The 24,377-nt window shown below is 40.5% G+C and overlaps 1 protein-coding gene across 13 annotated transcripts in view; it reads right to left on the bottom strand.

Annotated features, from left to right (window-relative positions):
• Positions 1-24,377, bottom strand: part of ank1a (ankyrin 1, erythrocytic a) — a 100,977-nt gene that overhangs the window by 33,998 nt on the left and 42,602 nt on the right. For 8 of the 13 annotated variants that reach the window (XM_028034504.1, XM_028034505.1, XM_028034497.1 and 5 more), the window contains 24 exons: positions 12,268-12,369; positions 10,003-10,101; positions 8,934-9,032; positions 8,578-8,676; positions 8,246-8,431; positions 8,058-8,156; positions 7,866-7,964; positions 7,680-7,778; positions 7,407-7,604; positions 6,451-6,549; positions 6,244-6,342; positions 6,042-6,140; positions 5,623-5,820; positions 5,420-5,518; positions 5,242-5,340; positions 4,952-5,149; positions 4,760-4,858; positions 3,801-3,899; positions 3,492-3,590; positions 3,317-3,409; positions 3,114-3,186; positions 2,991-3,011; positions 505-625; positions 241-319 (listed from right to left, as the gene is read on the bottom strand). In XM_028034504.1, the coding sequence (XP_027890305.1) occupies positions 241-319; positions 505-625; positions 2,991-3,011; positions 3,114-3,186; positions 3,317-3,409; positions 3,492-3,590; positions 3,801-3,899; positions 4,760-4,858; positions 4,952-5,149; positions 5,242-5,340; positions 5,420-5,518; positions 5,623-5,820; positions 6,042-6,140; positions 6,244-6,342; positions 6,451-6,549; positions 7,407-7,604; positions 7,680-7,778; positions 7,866-7,964; positions 8,058-8,156; positions 8,246-8,431; positions 8,578-8,676; positions 8,934-9,032; positions 10,003-10,101; positions 12,268-12,369 (2,655 nt within the window). Of the gene's footprint in view, positions 1-240; positions 320-504; positions 626-2,990; positions 3,012-3,113; positions 3,187-3,316; positions 3,410-3,491; positions 3,591-3,800; positions 3,900-4,759; positions 4,859-4,951; positions 5,150-5,241; positions 5,341-5,419; positions 5,519-5,622; positions 5,821-6,041; positions 6,141-6,243; positions 6,343-6,450; positions 6,550-7,406; positions 7,605-7,679; positions 7,779-7,865; positions 7,965-8,057; positions 8,157-8,245; positions 8,432-8,577; positions 8,677-8,933; positions 9,033-10,002; positions 10,102-10,236; positions 10,441-12,267; positions 12,370-20,009; positions 20,197-24,377 lie in introns of those variants that run through there. The other 5 variants (XM_028034506.1, XM_028034500.1, XM_028034502.1 and 2 more) reach the window with 5 other exon arrangements.

Below are 24,377 nucleotides of genomic sequence, written 5' to 3'. Positions count from 1 at the left end.
TTCAACTTTTAAAATTTGAATACCTTCTGATATTCTAAATGAAAATGAAGACAATGAAAGGCACTACTACCAAATTGCATGTCCTTGTTAAGGATGCCTTAGAAGTAAAGCGAGTCACAGTCAGAAAACTGAAACAAGACAACTTCAGATTTGACCACATGACTGAAGAAAAAAAAATCCCTGTAACTATGACGTGATATTTTCAGTTTGTTGCATTTCTGACTCTAGCCTTTGCAGTACCTGATCCATTTCATGTTCTGGCAGATTTACATTCTCCGGGGAGACACGGGGAATCCTGGGAATGGCCGGTGAGTAATTCCTGTTGTAAGAAAAGAGGAAAAAAGAAGTGAGACTAAAAACACTTCTTCACATCTCTGCTCCTCCCAAGCAATCGTCCCAGGGTTTATTTATGTCTGTAGAGCACCCCTTATTCCCCATCCGGCTATTGGCCCATGACTACTGGCTTTGGCTCGCTACCCTGCTCCCCCTCTCAGCCCCCCTTACGCTGTGCCCAGCCCTCTCTCGTACTCCAGTGATTTCTTGGGGGAGAGGAAATCGTCATCATGGTCTTTCATGTCATCCATCTTCATGTACCTGGCCCCTTCTGTTCCCAAGAGCTCCTCTCCTTCAGAGAACAACATGCCAAAGAGAGCGAACAGATCGTGGTCAGGTTGGTGACACAGCACAGGAGAAAGAGAGAAAGAAAACGAGACTGTTAATGAGCTGTTAGAAGGGTTAGACAACATGACACCCAGAATGATGGCTGTGATATTTAGAGATTAGACTGATGACATGAGACACTAATGACCATGTTTGTTTTCACACTGAACTTGTATCGCTGCTTCCACAGAAGAAAATGGAGACGTTCAACAAATAAATGAGCTTATGAGCAACACTACAAATCACAGTTTTTAACTCAGCTTGCTGAGACATTTAAAGCAAAAACTCCTGGATGTGATGACAAAATCACGGAGGACGGCTCAAAAACGAGTTTCAGTTCAAGGACTTCTTGAAATGCAACTGAAAAATCTTAAGGCAAAAATATCGTGCCATATGTAAACTGTAGATGCTGATTTACCTCATTAGGATTTTAGTAATCCACAGCACAAACAGAATCTCTGAATACAACACATGAATCTGAATAACATCTTGTGAGGCGATTTGGGTTTGGTTATTTACCCCAAAACAGAGGAGAAAATAATGCACTTGATAAACTGCAGCAAAAGAAAAAGAAAGCTTCCCTGTGTAAGATTTTTACATGAGTGCGTTTCTGCACTGTCCGCGGCACCACGATTCAGCTCAAGTCCTCGATGTCCGCTGCTAAAATTTGATCACATGCTAGAAAGCACGCGTTTCATAATACATGCTGCTATCACTTTACCATTCTGGATTTGTATCTTTAAGACTGCGAAAGAGCTACTTTCTATTTTTAGAGACAATCTGCTCATTGAACTATCAGGGGACTAAAAATATAAAATCATAATATGCTGAGACATAACTGTCAACAGCATTGTAAAATCAAACTTCCACGCATGATTTTTAACCACTACATGAAAACATAAATAAAATCTTAACTGTGACTAGACCAAAAACAGATCCCTTCTAAACTGATATAAATGTTGTCTTTTTCATTAAAAAAATTAAATAAAAGTAAAGGCATTGATTTGAAGCTGTGCTTCTGCACACCTTATCATGTTCAGTGAATAGTGCCTCAGCTTTGATCTCTGTCTCTATGTCCGTCTCCAAGTAGGACAATCAAACCAAGTCCAACAAGGGATGTCCTGATCCCATCTCAGGTGTCAGGTCCTGGTCAAGGCATTTTTAAATAGTCTGATGTTTCGTCTCTCTGAGTAAACTCACCGTCCTCCTTGTTGTTGGTCCTTTGTCATGTTTGTCAGCTTCAAGCATTGGCTTCCGGTGAGCCACCCAGCCACTGTTTGCACGACAGAGTTTGATTTCTACTCTATTTTTGTCGGTGCGATTTGCAAAACTGTATTTATAGGCTGCACTTGTGTGCAGTGCTTTGTTGATCTAAATAATCTGGGTATTCCCTAACACTGTAAAGCTGTTGTCACACCATTTTCTCACATTTTGCTGAACAACAAAGTGTTTTGACATCTTTTAACTGTGTTATGCAAGTGTTTTGGGGCATATAGTTCACAGTGTTTTACTGCATCAGAGGAGAGTTAATATATGTCAGTGCAGATAGAGTTTCTGCTCAGCGTAGCATGAAATAAATTAATTTTATTATGGGTCATTGCTGTGATATTTGTGTAGCACCTGCATTACTTCAGTGGCAGTGGTGTGTATGTGCAGTAAATGTGGATTCGTAGAGTTGTGCCACTAATGCTACTTAATTTTCTGACTGAAAGAATCTGTGTGTCTTCGGCTTAGAGTGCAATCAAATTGTGGATGTTGCAGAATCAAATGTGTAGGAAGATGTGGCTGGAGCGACTTCTATCTAAGACAATGTAGACGAGATAAAACTTCTGAGTGCTCATTGGCTGCTAATTATGGCAACCAAGATTAAAACATCCTTCATCTGTTTTTTTATTCATTTTTAGACCCAACAGCCTACTTGATCAGAAGAACACACCATACAGTCAAAATAGTAAAATGTACAGAAACCAACACTCTAAAACACACACAGCAAAGCATTGCTCCCGAAACAGACAACACCAATCCACTATGAATGGTAAAATGTCACAGAGCAGGTATCTGTGTCGTTTACAAAACAATGGAGGGGCAAAAAAGTGACACCTGGAGAGTTAGAGAATGACGGTGTTACTGAAGGGACATAGAGAGGTCACAGACATGGGTGCCATGGGTGCATGCCAATGAGAAACCAGAGCTACCACAGTGAGCACCACTACAGACGGACTGAGAGAGAAAGGAAGGGAAACAAAGATGGCAAGAGCTTGAAATGGAGCCACACAGAACTTTACAAAACACTCTGAATGCTGCAAAAAAAGAGAAGTAGACGTTCATACCTAACGTTAGCTGTGCAATTCCTAAAAAGAGCAAAGGGCAAGAAGAGTTGAAAAAAAATGATATTCTTATATTTCAAACACCCTGAGTTCCCACTGTTTCAAGGTGATATTTTAATGTTGTACCTTCATCCTCAGACACATCTAATATCTCATCCACTGTTTCTGGAAAACTCATTCGATGCTTCTCTGTTGTCGTCTGCAAAGCACAGAAAGAAACCAGAGTCAGATATGACAGCAATACCGAAAAAGCTCTGTGGAATTGCATTTGCAAGTGTTATTGCACAACTGTAACACTGGAAAAACATTGACACTTCTACATTCCACACCATAGAAACAGTCTCCTCAGTGACGAGCTTCAGGACATCGATAACAGAGATGTATCCCAACCTTTTTGCAATGGCCAGTGCTGACATGCCATGCTATGAAAAAAAAAAAAAAGAAGATTGCATCACTGAAGAAAAAAGAATTCGCAGGAAGAAGGCAGTTTGCACTCAAACTCACAGTAGTGGTCTCATTGGGTTGGGCACCATGTTTTAGCAATAAAGTCACAATGTCTGTGTGTCCTTGCTGCGCTGCCTGATGCAGAGGAGTGTAACCAAGCTGCAAGGGAGACAAAAAGGTTCAGTAACATATACAGTCATTTGTCAATGCATATTTATATTTTTTTAATGCAGATTTAACATCTAATAAGATGGCTGTGACTAAGAAACAACTATGCAGCCCCTTTCAACTCGGTGCAGTTTAGTTCTAAGATCCAACCCTAAATTAGTCGTTGAAAGTTTTTCAGGCATCGATGGTGTAAAAACTCACCCTTGTTTTGCTGTTAACATTGGCCTGCTGCTGTAAGAGGAACTTCACCATCTTGATGTTACCGTAATGACACGCTACATGCATCGGGGTGTAGCCCATCTGTCAAGACGAAAAACCCAATTAAAAACTCTGTATGATGTAATCACTCTGAAGAATTCACTAAATCAAGAGTGTAGTTGAATGATCAGAGTCTCATTCCTGTTAGAGGTGTTCTGGCTGGGACTGTATGTCTGTTGTAAGCTAACAGAGCCATGTGGCCACAGCTAGCATGACCAGTTTAAATACAAACCAGTCTATATTTGTGTGCGTGGCAAAAACGTATTTTAGACAGAGAGCATTTTATTGAAACAAATCTAACTCTTCCTAATATATATATATATATATATATATATATATATATATATATATATATAAATCTATATATAGATGGATATATGTCTTTAAATATAGATCTATATACTGTATATATACAGTATATAGATCTTCGTATATACTGTATATAGATATATATATTTTCCACCTTCAGCAATAAGATCCACAGTGAACCTAAATAGGATGTTTAGCTTTTTACCTGCATGTGTCAATGGTGGTTTATGCCGCTGCTCACTAGGCAGCTCACAGCTCAAGCATTTGTCTTGAAAGTTTAAAAGGCAGGAAACCCTCTTTACGTGTCTCTTCACTTTTCATACAAGTTAACTCAGATGTTCCAATTTTACTCATGTAATATTTTTCATATAAATGATTAATTTTGTCTCCAAATTGTGGTTCTTCAAACACAACCCAAAGCAAAGAGATTTATTTATAGTCCTTGTGTCATACATCTACTATTCTTTAAGGTCCGTGGAGGATTTGTCTCCCTGGGAAAGTTTTGGTAAGTATTTGCAAGAGCAAATATTGGCTCTTTGGACTCTAACAGCTGCTGACCCCTGTTGTAAGAAAAAGAAATGAAGGAGTCTCACCCGTGTGGCAGCGTAGACCGAAGCACCTTGCTTCACTAGGATATCAGCAATGCCTACATGTCCTTCCTGTGCCACCAGGTGCAATGGTGTTAATCCACTCTGAATTGAAGAATAAAAATACAAATTCATCAAATTAAAACATCACAACAAAATCCCAACCTTCAGTTTCACACTTTATCTGTCTCCTCTTGCCTTGTTGCCCAAGTTGACGTTGGCCTGTTTGGAGATGAGCAGGGAAACCATGTCAGGCCTTCCCTCCTGCGAGGCGAGGTGGAGCGGAGTGACGCCCTGCAGTGACTCAGCGTTGGCTGAAGCTCCGTACTGCAGCAGGCTGTTGGCCACCTCCACCTGGTTCTGCTTGGATGCAATGTGGAGGGCAGTGTAGCCATTCTGGACAGCAGAAAGGAGGCGTTTTGTTTTTTTAAGAATATGTGTGGATTATAAACATTTTACTGCCTCACTTAAGACCCATTTTTTGTTACCCTGGCAGCGCTATGTGGTGACCCTCCTTTGCTGACAAGCAAGTTAACAACATCCAGATTGTTGTGATGTACAGCAACATGCAGCGGGGTCAGACCATTCTGTTAAAACAAGATCAGGGATTTACCAAAGGAAATGTTTTATTCATCAAGGTCCCTGGATGTTATTGGTTTCCCTCACCTTTCCAGCTGCATTGGGGTTGGCTCCTCGCTCAAGCAGCAGCTCTGCCACGTCCACCTTCCCATACTTGGAGGCTACATGTAGTGAAGTGAAGCCTTTCTACAAAAGCGCAAAAAGGTGAGCGGACAAAGTATTAGATTAAGCCCAGAACCCCAGCTAAAACTGGCTACGTAACACAGCGTCACCAGAATATTTTCTTTTACTTTGGTCATTTTGGTCTGTTGGGCCTCCATGTCCAGCAGGATGCGCACGGTTTGAACGTGACCTTCCCGGGCAGCGATGTGCAGAGGCATGTGTCCGGCTGTTGTGGTGGAGTTGGGGTTAGCTTTGTGGTCAAGCAGAAGCTTCACCAGCTCTTTGTGACCCATCCGAGCAGCACAGTGCAGAGGTGTTTGATCATCCTGTTGAGGGAGGGGCAAGCAATCAGGAAGAATAGCATACTTCCTGAAAATCTCTATATATTCCACTATAATGGATCTGACTTTGACTGTGTAATTGAACAAGATGTGGTAAGTGAGGTTAGAATAATAAGATCTACTTCAGTGTATCGGTCCTGATAAAACGAATTCAAAATGAGTCAGTCTTTGTAATGAAACCTTGCATGTTGTTTATTTTAATCTACCTTTGCCTTGGCATCCACTGGAGCTGAATTCTCCAGTAAAAACTCTGCCACTTCCAAGTGACCTGCCCGAGATGCCATATGGAGCGGAGTCTCCACTTTCTGTTTGCAGAAACAAAAACCCCCGTATTAGATTCAACACCAACATTTCAAACATGAGAACTGATTCTTTAAGCTGGTTGTAAAATAACTTTAAGCTACATACCACGTTAGAGACGCTGGGAGAAGCTCCCTTCTGGAGGAGGATCTTCACAATATTAAGATGACCCATAAAGGATGCAACATGTAAGGGGGTTAGGCCTGACTGTTTTAAAACAGAAACAGAATAAAAGAGCATTAAAATACAAACTTAAGAAAACATTTAAACACTTTAGGATGAATAATCTTCAATTCTTTCTGCCTGAATTCTTACTTCAGTCACGGCTTCTAGTGATGCTGATTGTTTGAGCAGGAGGTCCATCACACGCATGTGGTTCTTTTTACAGGCAATGTGCAGAGGAGTGAAGCCGTTCTGTAACAACAAACAGTTACTTGTTATTATTGGACAGCAGCTTTGCTCATGTAGAGACAGAAACTTTTGGACTCTGTACAGTGAAAATAGCTCAAGCTCAGCGAGAGGCATGTCTGTAAACATCAGTTTAAAATTTGTGGATTTATTCCTTGAACGTGAATTATCTATTCTAGCAAATGAAAATTATTTGTGCGTTGTCCCAATCAAAGGTCAACTTCCCTTTTGTTTTTTACAACTGCCCTATGCTAACCTCCAGCAATCGTCCTGGACAACTCTGGTCAAATTCCCCTACCTACATAGAAGAGCAGCATCACCATAGCATTATGCTGCCGCCACTATTTGTCACCATAGAGATAGAGACTCATAACTGTTCCTACACGCTCTCCCACCTGAGCGTCGAATCTCCACAGCTCCTCCAGTCTTACCATAAAGTATTCTGGCTGCTTTTCTAATTGATGCTCTCTTTGCCCGGTCAGCTTAGGTAGGTGGGTTTGCAGTACGACATGTCTGCCTCATGCTGTTCAATCTCTATTGTTCTCCAACAAACCTCTAAGGGCTTCATAGAACATCTGCATTTATTCAGAGGATAAATTGCACACAGGTGGGCTCTATTTACTGTAGAGGTTAAAGTCTGAAGCCAAAGGTTTTGAGAGTATTTTATTCAGATCAGAGTAAACAATCCTGAATACCAATAAGTGGCACACTTTCCAGATTTTTCTTTCCAGTTTTGTTTGCATCTGATCTGATCTATGATACAAATCTTAAAGTGAGAAAATTTCAAGGGTTGTGAATATTTTTAAATGCACTGCTACAGTTCATCACTTCAGTGGAATTTAAAAGAATGATATATCTCTAACCAGAGCCCTCGAGTTGGGTTTCGCTCCTTTGTCTAGCAGTACTTTGGCCATGCGGTGGTGCCCGCAGTGTGCTGCCACGTGCAGCGGAGTGAGGTGGTCCAGTGTTATATCATCAATCTCTGCGTTGTATTGTAGGAGCTGCTTGACGCAGTCCATGTGGTCCCCTTGTGCTGCCATGTGGATTGGTGACAGGCCATTCTGAAAAAAACAAAATAACATCTTTACTTTTTTATTCATATGTGAAAAGAAGGTTTAACAGTTGTTTTTTCTTACCTTTGTCTTTGCCTGGATTGGAGCCCCGTGGTCCAGCAGGATCTCTATTATTCTGACATGTCCGTTTCTGGCAGCGCAATGCAAAGGAGTCAACTCATCCTGAAAACAGTGGATTGTTAATGATTTAGTTGGTGATTTGTAGAATTAGAATACGGGAGTTTAAAATCGGGCAGCTTTTGGTCTTACCTTGGTCTTGGCATCAATCTGGGCCCCCCGGTCCAGCAGGAGTCGGACCATGATCACATTCCCTCGTCTGGAAGCAATGTGCAGAGGGGTGATGCCGTTCTGCAGAAACACAGAGATGAGCTCATACCAACACTGAGAACAAAAATTAGAACAAATATAAGCATCCCTTTCCTTGTATTTGGTGATTCTTACTTTTGGAGTGAAGTTTACATTTGCTCCTCGATTAAGCAGCAGTTGTGCCACGTTCAAGTTTTCATAATGTGCAGCAATGTGGAGGGGGGTGAATCCAGTCTGCAACATGCATTTCAACATTACCACTTCTGCATTTTATCATAAGAAAAACACACGAAAATACAGCAAACACTGCTTTGGCCACAAACCTTGCTGAGGACATCAGGGTTAGGGTCATTCTGCAAAAGCACTGCAGCTGTGCGCGTATCGTCATTTCGTGCTGCAATGTGCAGTGCAGGGAGCCGGACCTTCCCCTTGGTGCCATAGTTGATGAGCAGAGCTACGACATTCTCATGCCCCTGCTGAAGAGCCACGGCGAGCGGCGTGAATCCATCCTGCAGCACAAGAGAGAGGGTCAGGAGGGGGGCTGACTCATGAAGCTGAAAACGGACCGATGCAAGAAGAGAGGCTCATGAAAACAAAGCAGAATGGAAAACACAGAGAGCAAAGGGTCTCTCTTTCTCTCTCAGTTCTTTGGTACCTCTGTTGGAATGCTCTGATTGGCTCCATTCTCCAGGAGAAACTTCACAACCTCTAGATGGTTTTCTTGTGCTGCCATGTAGAGTGGAGTGAAACCCTTCTGTCTCAGAAAGACACACGATGCACACAGACATACACACACACATACAAGACCACACACAACAAAGCAAAATCACAGATGCACACACCAGGATGCACACAAAGAGGAAACACAAACACACAGGAATATCAGACAAACAGAGATGAATTTTAACAGATGGATTTGCAGTAGTTGCTACAGCGGCTAAATTCACATAGTGAGGACTGGGAAGCAGTCTCAGTGAATCATGGGACGTCTGTAGTGAGAGCAGCTCTCACCTGGGACTGAGCGTTGACATTGGCCCCATAGTTTACCAGCTCTGTGACCACCTGCTCCTGCCCTGCCAGAGCTGCAATGTGGAGGGCGGTGTTCCCTTTCTGCTCAAACACAAGCAAATATGGCATAATTACCTACAAATGAGGTACAGAGATCTGTACTTCTTTTGCAAAGCTTGGATATTTTTTTGGAAGAAGACAAATTAATATTTAAACAAGACACTGTTAAGCCATATGCTACTAAAGCAATCATTTCTAAAGGTTCAACATGCAAGGTTTAAATAAATGAATTTTTTCTTCATATCTGATAAAGTCCTTCTGTCATCCTTTTTTGTATTTTGCCAAAACACTAAAATGAAATGAATTTTGTTGAACATAAAGCCTGGTGAAGTTGTTGAAGAATCTCTGTTGCTTTTGAAGCACTCAGTCCCAGTCATGAACAGTTTTCTACTGCATCACAAAGAGATGAATTATTTTTGTTGTGACATAGTCATCGCATGATTTTTTTTAGAGCATTTGATCTGCAGATAAAACCTCTGTGCTACAGCAAAATTTAGGAGATTCAAAAAGTTCAAAATAATATTGGCTGAATTAATTAGAAAATTAGAGCTGGAGTTGTCTGGTTATTCAGCGAGTAAATCACATACAGAGTACAATAGAATAGAATAGAATAGAATAGAATAGAATAGAATAGAACCAACATACAAGAAAAAAAGCAAAGAAAGGTGATGGTTGGTTGTTTGAGCTTGTGCCTGAAGGCATATTCCTTGATATTTTAGATGGAAATAGAATTATAGAGTGAAAATGAGCCAGTTACTTGTTGCAGTCTCTTATGATGACCCAGTAAGTACAAAAGGATTCAATGAGGACTGACTTAGCCACATCTTTTGCAAAGCCATGTGTGATAGGTCAGATTATTCCTGTACAGGTGAAGCACATCATATCCGTTTCTTTCTGTGGGGGATTTTCTCTTTATTTAAAACATAAACGGTAGTGCAGACTACTACTACTACTACTACTACTACTGCTCTAACCCCAGCTGGTGCGTTTCTTCCTTTGCATGATACTTTACCTTTGTGGTGGTCTCCAGAGTGATTCCGTTGTGAAGCAACTCCAGCACCATTTTGACGTGGCCTTCTTTGGAGGCCAGATGCAGCCCGTTGAGCCCATTCTGAGGGAGAGAGAAGAGCAGACCTGATACTGGAGAGTCCTACAACAATGACGCACACGGTGGGAACACACAAGCACACGAGCGCCATGCCAGCTGATACAAGTGGTTTGAAGTCACAGTAACGTCATCACTCACCAAACACACCAAGCGTATTACTGAACAACATGCAATATGCCAGACTCAGAGAGGTTATCATCAAAAACGATGTCTACAGGAATGAAAATCAAGACGAGGACTTCTTTTCATTCGCTTAGTGACGATTATAGGAGAAGGGAGAGAGGGGAGGGGATGGCAGGCCGCTGGTCTCATGGCTGGGAAGAATACGAGCCGTGTGGGATAGGTCTAACCTCACACAGCCTACCTTCAGCCGCACAGGACATGTGAGGTTGGACCTTTCCCACACCACTGATATTATTCCTCTGAGTGGGGAGACCACAGCACACCATCACTCTACTGGATACAGAGGAGAGAGAAGAAACAGAAAGCAAAAATGAAGGGTAAAAAAAAAAGCTGAAAAAATAAACTGAGGTGAGCATGAGAACCAAGAGGAGAGAGTGGGGAGAAAACACGGTGAAGGAGTGAGGATGTGTGCTGGTGATAAGAGTAGGAGGCGTCTACTCAGACCAGAAAACAACCCCAACGTATAAACAAACTTCACAATGGAGGCAAAGTGATAATCTGCAGTTTGTTTTCAGAAATATCTTTGTATGAATGTAAACCTTCTTGACAAGGATGCAAATCAAACGAAAATCAGAAAATGCGATCCATATTTCACACTTTATCTGATTTTGACTTAGTTTTCTATAAATAAAAAACTTCAATTGCAAAACTATGGGAATCTTGCTAATTATCACTTCAACTCAGGTACAATTTACACCAAACAAAACAACAAGGTGGCAGAGAAGAACACATTTTAAATAAAATATCACTCAAGAATATTTGAATCAAAAACAGTCTGTCATTGGGCAGTTTTTTAAATCTATCTGTAATGTTAATCAATGAGCTCTCTATGAATCACAAACAGAATTGAGTCACTTTCCATTTCTATTTTTGTATTCATGTGGAACCTAATGGGGATCTTTTGTAATTACTGTCTTGGACCAAAGGTTGAAGAGAGCAAAATTAAACTGGGAACAGGCAAAGTTTTAGGAGCCCAAGGGCATCTGTAATGCTGCCCCTTCCTGGACACTCAGGGAACAACTGTCAAAGTAAAGGAGGCAGGATGGAGGAGATGCAGCAATGGGAATCCTTTGCACCATTTCTTTAACACACACTGAACTGTAGCTTTCCCCTTAAAGAACTGATTATCAGATTAACAGTGCATGCATGAGGTGAGCAAACAGGCACAGTGCTCAGTCCATGCATGAGAAACAATTAAAACATACACAGAAATACAAAATAACACAGGGAATTGTTTCATTGTTAAATGTTTTTACTGCAGAACCATTTATGGGGACTTAAATAGTTTTCTTAGGGCATTTTTTTACACCCATCATTTCTACTACAGGAAATAATACCACAAAAATGTCCTGAGAGGGAGAAGGTGCTATTAGCAGATGAGCCACAAGTGAGGTTTTGAAGTGGGAAGGAGCAAAACATTTGAACACAAATATTCCCAATTTTTTTATTCATTAGTAATCCAGGGTTATCTTTTGATAATGGTGGTCTCTCTACATGACTGAGCAGCAAGACATGGGTCAGCAATACTCCCAAGGTTAACGGACATAATTTGTATGAACAACTTGGTTTTGTTTTGTTTTCTGGATGAAACAAAATTACTGCTCACATTGCTTCAAAGCATCCTAAATACATACATTTTACTATTTATTTTATTTCCAATGTTTTTAGAAAGATTATAATCTAATTTTCCATATTAGGCCAAATCTAATCTGCTTGAAAGCCGATCTGTAGACAGAAGAAAATAAAATCTTCCAAGCAGTGATGGTGAGGTAATTAATGCTCATAAAAAAATCTCAACTACTATTTTTTGGTGGCACATTTTGAAGTAATTTTTGTTAACACAAAAATGGATGAATTTGAATAAAACCCTACAAAAAGACAGTGAAATATAAAAAACAATGACCAGATGATCAATTCAGTTTGCTGGAGACTAAATTAATCTGGAGAATGATAGCTCTCTCTCTCTCTCTTTTTTCTCTCTCTCACCTGATTGGCCGTATTGATATCAATGCCATTTTTTATATGTTCCAAGGCCTTGTCCAGGTTGCCAGATCGAGCCGCTCGGAGAAAACTGTTGCCAGCATCTGCCTGAAGGAGTAGAAAAAAAAATGGGAAAAATAGGGGGGAACAATGGGTTTCAGAGAAAGTGCGAGACACGTAAAGGAAAAGAAAGGGAAATAGAAAAGGAGAGTGATTGGTTAATATTTTCAAACAAAACAACAATTACAACACCAGGGATCATACAAAGTCGGCACTTGTCCGCCAATTTTTCCCTAATTTTTCTCCTCCCTGATGCAATTTTTGATTGCAAGTTAAAAATCTGCCTCTGCGGTTTGGAGTTTGAAGGTCTGACAAGAATCTGACTGAAGAATTGCAGCAGAAACTTCAAATTGTCCCCCAATATTATCAGCTACTCACATAAAGAGGAAATGTAACGTACATACAACAATGATGCTTTAAAGGAAAGGGAGAGGGGCAGAGCGTGAGGGTTCAGCGGGTCCCGGCTCAGGGCCCGGCACATTGCACGCCTAGTGTTTGTGTCTGTGTTTTGTCTGTGTCTGAGGGCTTCGTGCCTCTCCCAGGCAGGCAGGAGTGCCGCTGGAACGGGATCACTCATGCGGTTCTGGGGTGGGAGCGTTGGAGGGGGGGCAGAACGGGAGGAGAGAAAGAGCAAGAAGCAGTCTTGGAGAGCAACTGGGGGGAAATGACAGGGAGTAACTGCGTCAAAACCTGGACGTTTTCCTTTCATTCACATAATATCCACTCTCACTGTGCCTCCCCCGCATCACTCCATCCAACCAGATTTCTCAAAATGCTCGACAGGAAGAGGCTGCAGTTGCATGTTTGCACATATATGCAAATAATGGATTCATTCACTGTGCAGACCTCTCAAAATGCTACAAAACACGTCGCTTTATGCTTTGTTGGATACTGTTGTGACAGTGCTGTTGGTTGAGAGAGAGAAAGGAAAGGAGAGAGAGAGAGAGGTCGGGGGGGCCTTTGGTGAAAAAACAGAAAGGATCCGCATGCCAGGAGTAGAGGCATAGCAACAAATGACACAACCCACCCTCAGCGGGACACCAGTCACACAAAACTGTGCAAAGAGAGAGATCACTTTAAAAATAAGGGACTCTGTTGGCAAGAAAACTGAAAAGTTTCAAAAGTTGCTTCCAGCTGATTGTGGCACCAAAACAACATCTGACAAGTGTGTGTTCAAGTTGAAATTTACACAGTGGAAAAGTATGAACTCACGAGATGAACAGCAAATCCTGTTCAGACTTCTCTGTGCAAAGTCTTAAGGTTTAAAGATAATTATTTCTCCAATATAGTTTTATTTCTTTGCAAACAACCCAGAAGCACACCCACACAACAGAAACATTTATTTTGATCCAACAAAAAACCAACATCTGAATTAACTTTTGAGAGTTTTGATATTCACGTTTACCACCAGGGATGGATGTGTGATAACTTTGAGTAAAAATACCACAATTTAGTAAAATAAAATAACTTTTAATTAATCAATGACTTGATTGTAATCACTTTTTCAACATTTTGATTTTGATTGGATTTGCAAAAATATGGGCACCTTCTAAACTTGGTAACCTACATAAACTTTTTACTCTTTCTAGACACAGCAAGTCGTTATAGCTGTGTTACTCTAGAATCTAGAGTAACACAGCTATAACGACTTGATATCAGCTGCCTCAGTGTACAGGCTGCTGAGCAGACAGAGCATTGTCTGAACCAACAGGCAGCTCACAGCTTGCCAACGGTAGAGTTAAAACAGTACAATGCTCTCTGGGAAACATTTACAAATAGTTGAGATTGTTGATCTTTGAAAGTGTGAGAGCCTTGTTTCAGTCACCTTACAAGCAGTGTGCAGCTACAGGGGCAGCTGTCCTAACAACTGGGACTCGTTATTTTCTTCATGGTTGTTTTGATGGTCTTTTTTTATGTCTTCTGGTTTTCTACTGTCAGCTACAGCTACAGCCCTTCAGCAAGCCTTGCCTCTGTCAGTCGTCACTGCTTTCTTTTTTGAGCATGTTGTTTTCAGTCATCCCTTATCATGCTCTTTGGTCGAATTGTTATTTTGTTGTTTAGTTTTTGCTATAAGACATTACCCTGCCTGCTCCCATCCTGTTTATGGACCCTCACATTACAATAAACATGGCAGCAGCATCGTATATCTCTGTGCCACATCCAGCAGACGAAAATTTTGAAAACTCCAGACCTTCTCTGGGATCGCAGTATTAGGACTTCAATAACACAAGAACCAATATTTAATACCAATATTTAATACTAAATTAAATATTGATTTAATTTGTATTATGCACATGAAAATGTGTAGCCTGGTAAAAACCAGGCTACACTTGTGCTACACTTTGCTTCTTCCAGAAGGTTTGGGCTCTTAGCTGTTGAGAAACAATTTCATCCTGGATGCATGAACTGTGTTGAAGATAAAAATTTTACCCATTTGATAACATTTGCCCTTGACGTATGTAATGAGCCAGTTTAATCCTCCACTGACAAGAAAGGAGTATGTTTAAGTGGAAGCGTGATCAACGTAGACTGAACGGCTTCGTTCACTTCCTCCGCTGCCAGACCTAAAACTACAGGCAGACTACAATTTTAAAGCAGCGCAGAAAATCAACATCATCGTGCACAACTTCTCCTTCTGTTTGCTGATTGGCCCAGTAGAAAAATCTACCAGACGCAATTTAAGTCCAGTGGAGAAAGCCCAGTCTCTGTTGGAAATTATAATGTTTTTGAGTGAAATTGCACAAGAAGGTTATTGCCAGGCTAAGAAATATGTAATATTACAACAAATACTGGGCGAAACAGGTCTAAATAACGGAGGAAGTGCAGGATATCAGACTGTTTTATTTGTGTGCAGTTATTGCATGGGTCAATAACTGACCAATACAGAGTTGCCTCACACACATGACAGACTAATGTCCTTTTTCTCAATGTTCAAATCCTCTTGTTAATGTAAAACTTACAAATTGTATGCAAAGCTTTTGTGCTTTTGTTATATTTGGTACTTGCTGACCCTGTCATAGCAACATCCAAAACATCTTGTTCACTGCAGAAACAGCAAACTGCTGAAGAAAAGAACTTTACACAATATGGATGCTCTTGTGAAAACCGTACCTAACACCGTACTGACCTCAATGTAAGCCCCTGTGCGGTCTGCAGATGTCTACACAACAGCAGCAACTCATTCTCAAAGCCCTGCAGGAAGAATTTCCCTTCACGGCAAGGATTTCCTACTGCGCACTTCTGCATTTTCATGTGTTTGTGTGATTAGCAGCTGACGTCAAGGAGGGAGTGCGTGGTGCAGCGAGATAAAGATTCAGGAGAACCACACCCATCCCTGGGCTCACACATAAACAGGTGCAGCTTGCATGTTCTATATAAAGAGACGACAGGAATGTGTGATGAAGCAACTCCTCAGGTACAATTAGCTGAATTGGATTTAAATGAATGATTCCCCATCCTTTTCCATATCTCCCACAGAAAGTGGTTGAGCTTGAGTCTTCTGGACTGAGCAGAACCAAGCAAGCACATTAATCACACTCTTCAGAGTAGAAAGAGCAGACAATAGCCTGCATACAAGCGTTTTTTGGTTAACATGGGTAGCATCAAAACACAATGGCTCACAATGTGCAGCTGTCCTCAGGCTAAGACTGGTGCACAGCTTCTCATAATGAAGCTCAAAATTATCAATCGAAATTAATCTCTCAGCGTCATCCATCACAGCAAATCCTCCCAACACTTGTTATTTTTTTTTTCCCGTTACGTCTATTCCCTTTTCCACCTTCATGTCTCTTCCGTTATTATTTCTCCTGCTCAGCTTCCTCTGCTGGTGCCGCAGCAGATAGAATGACATCACCCCTCACTAGTGCACTGCAGTGTTCAAAAAGATGCATGTGTGTGCATGCGTGCACATGGAGCAATCAGTGCTCCAGACGAACAGGACAAAAATCTTTTCTTTTTTTTTTATGCTGATTTTCATTCACAATCAAGGGAATTTTGAAGCAGATGTGAATGAGTCAGCCGGAGTGGGCGTGTGTGTGTGTGTGTGTTAATGTGTGAGGGATAGAAATAAGATGAATGAGAACACTTACACAGCTGAAAGCAGATCTTTGCTATCTTACAACAACTTGATCTTACATTACAAACTAGAACTTTGTGAACCAAAATGTAAATTTTTAAACCATTTATTGAATAACTTCTTTAATGCAACCGGCTCTTAATGAGGATTTGATCCTTAATCTGTTTCACATTCCTTGCTGAACAAAAGCAAGCTCAACAATATTGTTTCTGATGCAACTTAAATGAAAAGTTTGGAACGTTTCACTTGAATGCTGGTTAGATTAGCAACAAACCAAACAAGTGATCAAAACTGGAGTTGAAATATAAGGATTTCTTTTAAAATTAGCAAACAGGTTCCAAGTGAAGACATCCTTCCTTTGTGAACACACACCCCACGCCCACACATACAAACATATAAATAAACCTGGAAATTTGCTGATGTAGCACCAGGTGCAAATGATGAATAGTTAAAGTGCCATTGCAGCAAAATGAGGAAAATAAGGAGTCTACCCATGTTCAGCTAGGACAAGTGTTGCTTTTCTTGCAAAACTTTATTAAACTTAAAAAAATAAAAACTCTCCAGGCTCACACTGCCTGCGTAATGTCTTCTATTTAAACCTCCCATTACTCAATATCTAGATCTATTTTAGACTAATGATCAAGTTTTTTTCATTAAGGGCAACACAAAATGCTGGCTATGGTAATGACATCAGAGAGCTTAATAACTATTTCATTGCTTTTCTTTCTGCTGACTTGCTGTTTTAACCCCCCCCCCCCTATTTTTACTGCTTGCAGTGCCTGCAGCTTGTTGAGGAGTTGGCAGCAGCCTGTTTGCAGCAACAGAGATGTATTTAGTGTAAAAGTCTGTCAGTGGGGATGCTCACACATGGACACAGTTAATAAGGACGGAGCTGCTAAAGATTCAACCTCAAGCGTCATCTGTCTGACCGTTCGTCTGTGGAGTGTCCCACTTTCAGTATTTACTTTCTCACACTCCTGGGGACCCCCACTCTGCAGCCCACTGTTTGTCTCTGCCTTGCCTACAGATCGTCTCTTTATGACTGGCCCTGCTGCAGCCTCTGCGCCTCAAGATGAGATTGTCATGGGTATTATTGTTATGGTTATTGTGATCTTTTGTGAATGACAATGAGGGTGAGAGCCATAGGGTGAAGATAGCGTTGGGCTAGGCTTAAGAGAATAGGATAAAGATATGGTAAACAAATGGTGCTCTGCTGCACAGTTACACAACTGTAAGTCATTTGTTATTCTTCTTTGTTTCAGGTGCTGCATGCAATGTGAAATATATTTAGAAAAAAAAGATCCATTCAATATTTTCAAACGAATATGAACCCTAAATACCACACTGCTTGAACTCTAATATGAAGGAAGTTGCATACATTTATATATAATTTATTTTTGAAGTTACTGAAAACACAGAACAAAAATGTTTGTCAATATTTTATACTTCATAGTATTGATATGTATTCTTGAAATGCTTTCAAAAGAGACTTTAATCTCACAAAGCAAAATAAAAAAAGAGTATTATAAGTGACACATGCTTTATTTTTAAGAATTTTTTTAAAAATTATTTCATTCAACACACTTGGCATATAAAAGAAACATTTTGTGATTTTGGTCATATAGAATAATTAAAATCTTCATAAATGTTAATATTCGTAGATTGCTGCTTCTTTCTGAATGCTGAAATGTTCTATGTATGCTGTATGCAGGTAAGTTAAAGATTTTTTAATATTTTGGTAGAGCTAAGTTTATAGTTATATTTTCTTTTACATGCATGGTACTTCTGGAAGGAAATAAAATTTACTTCTTGAGTGACCAAACCAGAGTCGCAACTTGAATCCGATGGAAAATCTGTGAAAGGAGCTAAAAATTAGGTCATGTCGCGTTCATCACCAAAAATAAATCATCCAGAAACCCGTGGAAACTTGCAACTGGCATGTCAACAATTACAAGAAGGGTTTGTTTGATGTATTGCCCAAGATTTTTTCATTTATTTTGGAGAAGGGTATAAACAATTTAACATTAATTTATTAATGAAAGGTAAAGAAAAATGTTTTTTAATCAGTTGATATTCAATTTACATTGATTCAATTTACATTGTTCCAGAAAAGAAATGAAACAGACAAGTAATGAAACAAACTTCTTAGTGGAAATTAATTCCAAATCTAAATATTGTAGAGTTGGGAACAATTTGGGGCTTAAGTAAACAACACTAAAGTTATCATGTCAAGCTGAATATATTTTTTGCTGTTTCATACATGCTTTTCCATACCATGAGCAGTTCCTTGATGCAGCAGCTGCCTTATTAGACTATAGATGGAGGTGAAAATGTTGAATCCAGAGAATGATACTTTGTTCCTGAAATCTCCTGGGTCTATTGAACTCAAGTTTATTCCATCCATTTTGTCACCATTTCAAACCTGCATCTTAAAATCATGATTTTTTTCTTTCTAAAACAGGAATACCATATATTGCAATAACATTGTCTGTTTTTCATCCAACAATTTGAGTCAAAATTTGGTAGCGATCTGCATTATTTCTCTGTGCTTTGTTGTACGTTGACACTCTTAAAATCCATGAGCTACAAAGGAACAAATCTTGTTGAGCACATAAAGTTAGTCTTAAGGAGGCTTAATTGATCTCTACTGTTTTTTTTCTTTGTTTACCTTATACTATTTGCCAAAAATAGGAAAAACAGGTTTCAGAGCTGACTAAACTGAATGACATTTATCTTTTACATTTATTAAAAGCTGTATTTCTAGGAGTTACATCATGAACATCACTGTAAAACCTGAGGAACCCTCCCTGTATTATCAAAGACATAAAATAAACACTAGACCCTTGTGGGTATCCACCCTATTTTGCTTGGGCTCAGTAAGTCAGTCTATACTCTTTACACTGGAAACTTCTCATTAACTGATCCAGTAATCATTTTGTTGACCTCCCGTTCGCTTACCACAGCTAATCCTGGCTGACATCATTCAAGCTGAACATCAAACAGACGTCCGAATGAAGCCAAAAACAAGATTAAAGAGCAAAACACACCATGATAAACACCCAAATGTAGACGCACTAATCTTTGATGCACATGCACCACAGGATCCTCCCAAGCAACCAACCCCACTGAGAAACTTCTACTAAAATGTGCCTAAATACGCAGCATATTGACAGGCACCATGTTCAGATGCTAATTTATGACTGAAAACAAGAACAAGTTGAAAGGTCTCCAGAATGGCTGTTGTGGACAGAGGGCAAACAAAAATGGCTTTTTGCAAACTGAGCACTAACAGACAGAGAACATGTCTTGAATAGTAACCAAGTGCATATTGAGTTGATAGCAATGCATTATCATTTAAATATTAGAGAGCAAGAAAACAGAGAAACAAATTTGAGCTTGGAAGTTAGAAAAGGTTCATTACCAACACAGAGATGGTTGTAGGTGCAGTGAAGCTGAGAAAATAAGGTTAAAATTTTCTGAAAACAAGTAAGAAAGAAAAGATTAGAGCTGGAGAGAGTTACACAGCACAATGAGTGAGAAAGTAAGAGGAGGTTGAGTCAGGCTAGAAAGAGAGGAGCATGAGGCGGCGGATGGCAGAGTGTGCGGTACTCACTCCAAAAGTGACGGTCTTGACTGGCATCCCTGTTGGCCCTCCACTGTCCCTTTCTTAAGTTTTCTGTTTCTCTCAGAAACACAGCTGTCTTTTCTGTGGCCCCCTGCGAGTGCTGCGATACAGGACACGCAGACCCCCATCCACCATAAACACACACACATTCATGGCCAGACAAATACACACACACTTGACTAGGCATGGTGGGTGGAGAGACAGGAGAGGGTGGGGGTTCAGTGGATGGGGGCCCAGGGGTTTATCTCTAGAGGAATGTTGCCTGTATCTAAAGACACACATTTAACACACAGCTTAAAAACAAGCAGGTCTCCCAATGAGGTCCTGAAGACATCCATGCCTCTTCTTTGCTATTTTTTTTAATATTTACTCATTCACCTAAACGTTTTTCCCTGCTCTTTCTTCCTCTCCTACCTTTCTTCCACCTCCACGTCCCTCTAAACTTTCTCCCTCCTCTCTCCAGTCCCTCCTTCCCAGTGCGTCACGCCCATCTCTGTGTCTCCTGTATGTTTTGTGACAGCCAGACAATCCATTTTTTCCACGGACCAGGTCGCACCAGAATGGTGAAGAGTTACTGTGGCGAATGGGTGTGGTTTTTCTTTTTTCTTTTTTTACCGTGCGGCTCTGCTTCAGTCAGTGAGGTGACTTACAGTGACAAAGCGCCTAGCAGTGGTGGTGGTGGTGAGGGGTTCCTGCCACCGCCCAGTTACAATAGGCCAGACACATGGGGTATGGATGGGGTGGGGGGAAGCCTCTCAAAAGGCCCTGCCTCTTTTAATAAACCGTCCGTCATTCCTCGCTTGAAAAGGCCCCTTTTCTCTGGCTCTCCCCTCCGCTCTCCCTCTCCTGGCTAAATGCTGGGAAAAGCACATCGCTGCCAAAACCATGCAGAGAGATAAATGCTAGCAGGAGAGAGAAAGGAGGGGGGGGGGAACAAAAAAAGAAAGCTATACACTACTCAATGCCACTAGGCCGTGCCCTGAGCAAATACGTCACGTGGGGATGACTGTCCTGTCCACAGCACTTAGTCTGGAGAGTGATGAGAGCTCAGCAAAGAAAGAGTGAGGAGCAGGGTACCATGGATGCTAATGTGCATGAAGAGATGACAAATTATCCTGTGGTCCTCAGTGAAAGGGGAAGAAAATCATGTCAAAAATGTCCTTTTGCTGACCCCGTTGAGATGAACTGAACTCGCAACAAAATATGGAAGGATATCCTAAAGTTAAAGTTAAAGCATTACTTGTCTCCGAATGCAATTTATTTTCTTTGTGGAAAGACTTTGTTGTGGCTGCTGCTCTGGAAGTTGAATGAATCCAATGCTAAAATGAAAGGAGGTTCTGGCTCAGTACCATGACTCCTTCAATTAGCATCAGCAAGAGTCTTATGAGAAGTCCAGAAACCAAAACCTTACTTAGCATCACTGAGTGTGAAGGTGCTCAGCACAACTATGGAAGAAGTGTGGTGCCTTGCAAGTGAATTCTTTCCCCAAAAGCCTTTGCACATTTTGCCAATATTTGTGGTACAAGGCAGCCCTTCTTAGTAAATACTTTGTGGAACCACCTATTCATTACAATTACAGATGCATCTGGTTTGGTGTATGTCTGTATCAACTTTTCACATCTATTCATTCATTTTTGTGAAACAGTTCGAGCTCAGATCGAATAGACTGTCCTTCAACATCAGTTTTAAAGTGATCACAGATGATCAAGTCACAGATTAAATGTAGCCGCCTCCCCAGGCCCAAGTCTTCCCATCCATCTTCCAGTTAACCAACATGTTTCCGTGTCTTGCAGAAGAAAAGAATCTCCACAGAATGATTTTGGCAGAATCTCATGTCCTTATGACGATGGCGTTTTCAGGTTACAATGACGTGCTGCGTTAAGTTTTTCACACGTAGGAAAAAATTAATGTTCAATTTTGTGGTTATCTGAGCACCTTCTTACAGTTCTTTTTTTTTGTACTTTCTACATGGTGTGTGGCAAGTTGAATGATTTAAAGTATATTGCTTTAATAAGGGGCCATTTATAGCTGTTCTGGTGGCAGCAGGTGGTAGAACAGGTTGGTCCAGATTTCCGATTCGAACCCTCCTCACTTACCCTCCCCAATGAGGAGGATAATTAGGTATTGTCTTTTATTATTTCCCCTGGAAGAGTAGAAATCTCCATTACGTTAGAGACTACAAATTTATTAATCCGTAAAAAGGAAAGGAAAAACAGAGAAATAGAATCACAAAAACAAGCAAAGGCAAGAAAGTAAAACCCTTTCCCCCTGAGCATATCCTGTAGTTTTCTTTAGAGAATTAGGTGTGAGAAGCATTGAGCTGGACTAAATCTCCTGTCATTGTGAGGGTTTAAACTGTACCATTCATCATGTATATTGTCAGATAGGACAGCGATCAGAGCAGTTCAGATCATTATGCAGTCGGCCTTACTCTGGTTTTTAAGCGGGGATGATTTAGGTTTGATGCAGACTTGCCCTCTGCACACTGTGTCAAGCTGCCCTTGTTAGAATAAAAGCCTGTAGCCATCCACACCTGCTGCTTGGGGTAGTTTATTGCCCATGACCCGATGGCTCAGAGAACAGAGAGAAAAACGGAGAAAAATCAACACCAAAAGCTGTTAACCGCCTTTTTCCAACTTGTTTCTTGTCTATCCTCACACATCACTGCATTTTTAACTTTTTTTTTTTTTTTTTGACAAAAACTGTTGCGTTTATGTCAGCGGTTTCTAGTAAATGCCCTTCTGCTGGCACTGTGATGCTCTGCAGTTCTGTCCTGCAGCATCTTTGAGAAGCGTATAGGGCTGGGCCGATTATGCAGCTCTACTGCAAACCTTTCATTTGCACACATAAACACTCATTCTGTGCCTTATCCCGTCTTTCAGCTCCTCTTCAGAAGAAAACGTAAGTCTACTTGTCCCCAGAACTGCCATAGGAACCATTTAAATAAGCATTAAAAGAAGTGAGAATTAGAAACGCCTTCTCTCTGCAAACAGATTACATTTTATCTGTCAGAGCCCACATGAGTCACACCTACAGATACATGATATCACGCACAGAGAACCTGCAAGTGTCTCTACAGAGACCTCAACGTAGCAAAGCCAGATAAACCTGTGAAAGACAAAAGCAGCAAGTTAGAAAAAAAAATGAACTGATGAAGGTGAAGAGCAGGAAAGATGAAGGCAATAGAAAATGACAGCAGCAATACGTCAATCCGGGGCCAGACTCCCATTAATCTTCATAAGTGGAGAAGACAGTAGGTGGATATGCAGAGTGAGGGAGGGTCAAAATCATACATAAGTCAATAGATTTTGTCACAGATTCCATAAATTAAAATAAGGAGTTTATACATCAGCAACATCTGTGCTGGTGTCTGGATCAGGCAGAACTCCTGCAGCTAAATCATAATTCAAGCAGTCTGGTTAATATATGCATAAAATATGAGGTTGTTGAAGACTTCAAACTGTACTCAGAAGAAATTAATGGTCACATAACTACAAAATACCAGCTGTATTATGGCTCAGTGGGACATGATATACTTCGATTGTCCACAAAAAAATTTAACTGCATGAATAAAGCATAAGATTCAAAATGGAGCTAATTATTCTTCCATCCTCTCTTTGTTTTTTTGTTGGAGAGACTTTGACTGTGAATATTTAGACCCACTTATTCCCAGCGAACCACTGTTGTTCTCAAAAAAGTGACACTTTTTTTTTTTAAAGAAAATGGAATAATTTCTCTAAAATTGAGATACATATAAATGTCATTAAAATGTCACTGACATTCAGGTCAAATGGCAGAAATCCTTTTGTTTTATCTGTTATAGAGTCTGTCTAATACAGTGCGTGAATGTCTTTTAGAAAATGAAGGCAGCTTCAGGAATGCATTTCTCCCAGTGCAACACAAGCCTGTAACTGAGCTGCAGCGAAGCAAAGAGGAGCCAGGTGGAAAACTGAAGAGAAAAACTGATTAATTCACAGCAAAGCAGAAAGTCTTGATGTCCTCTTTCCTGTAACTGTGATGATGGAGAAACAGCCCTGGAGAATGACCTGCGACTCAGGTGATGTATGGACAGTTTCTTCTGTTCTTTTCACAAATCTGTTGACGGCACGGCGGCAACTTCATCTGCTCAGCTTTGCTGACTCAAACTTTCTACTGCCACAACTCTTAAATAGCAGATAAATACATATTTTATGTGTCTGCAGTTTTTGCCCCGCCCATCAGACTTTCATATATGAGACTGACGTGTTTATAACGATGAGCAATTTAAGAAGATGCTCTTATCAATCTGTTCCAGCTCACCCTAAATAAAGTGTTCTAGGTATTTCTTCAATCATTTAATGAAATGAGATTATTTTA

Source organism: Xiphophorus couchianus, chromosome 12 (genome assembly GCF_001444195.1).
Source record: "Xiphophorus couchianus chromosome 12, X_couchianus-1.0, whole genome shotgun sequence".
In the NCBI taxonomy this organism is placed as follows: domain Eukaryota; kingdom Metazoa; phylum Chordata; class Actinopteri; order Cyprinodontiformes; family Poeciliidae; genus Xiphophorus; species Xiphophorus couchianus.
The sequence above is the reverse complement of the archived record's forward strand: the minus strand, read 5'-3'. Positions and strand labels throughout refer to the sequence as shown.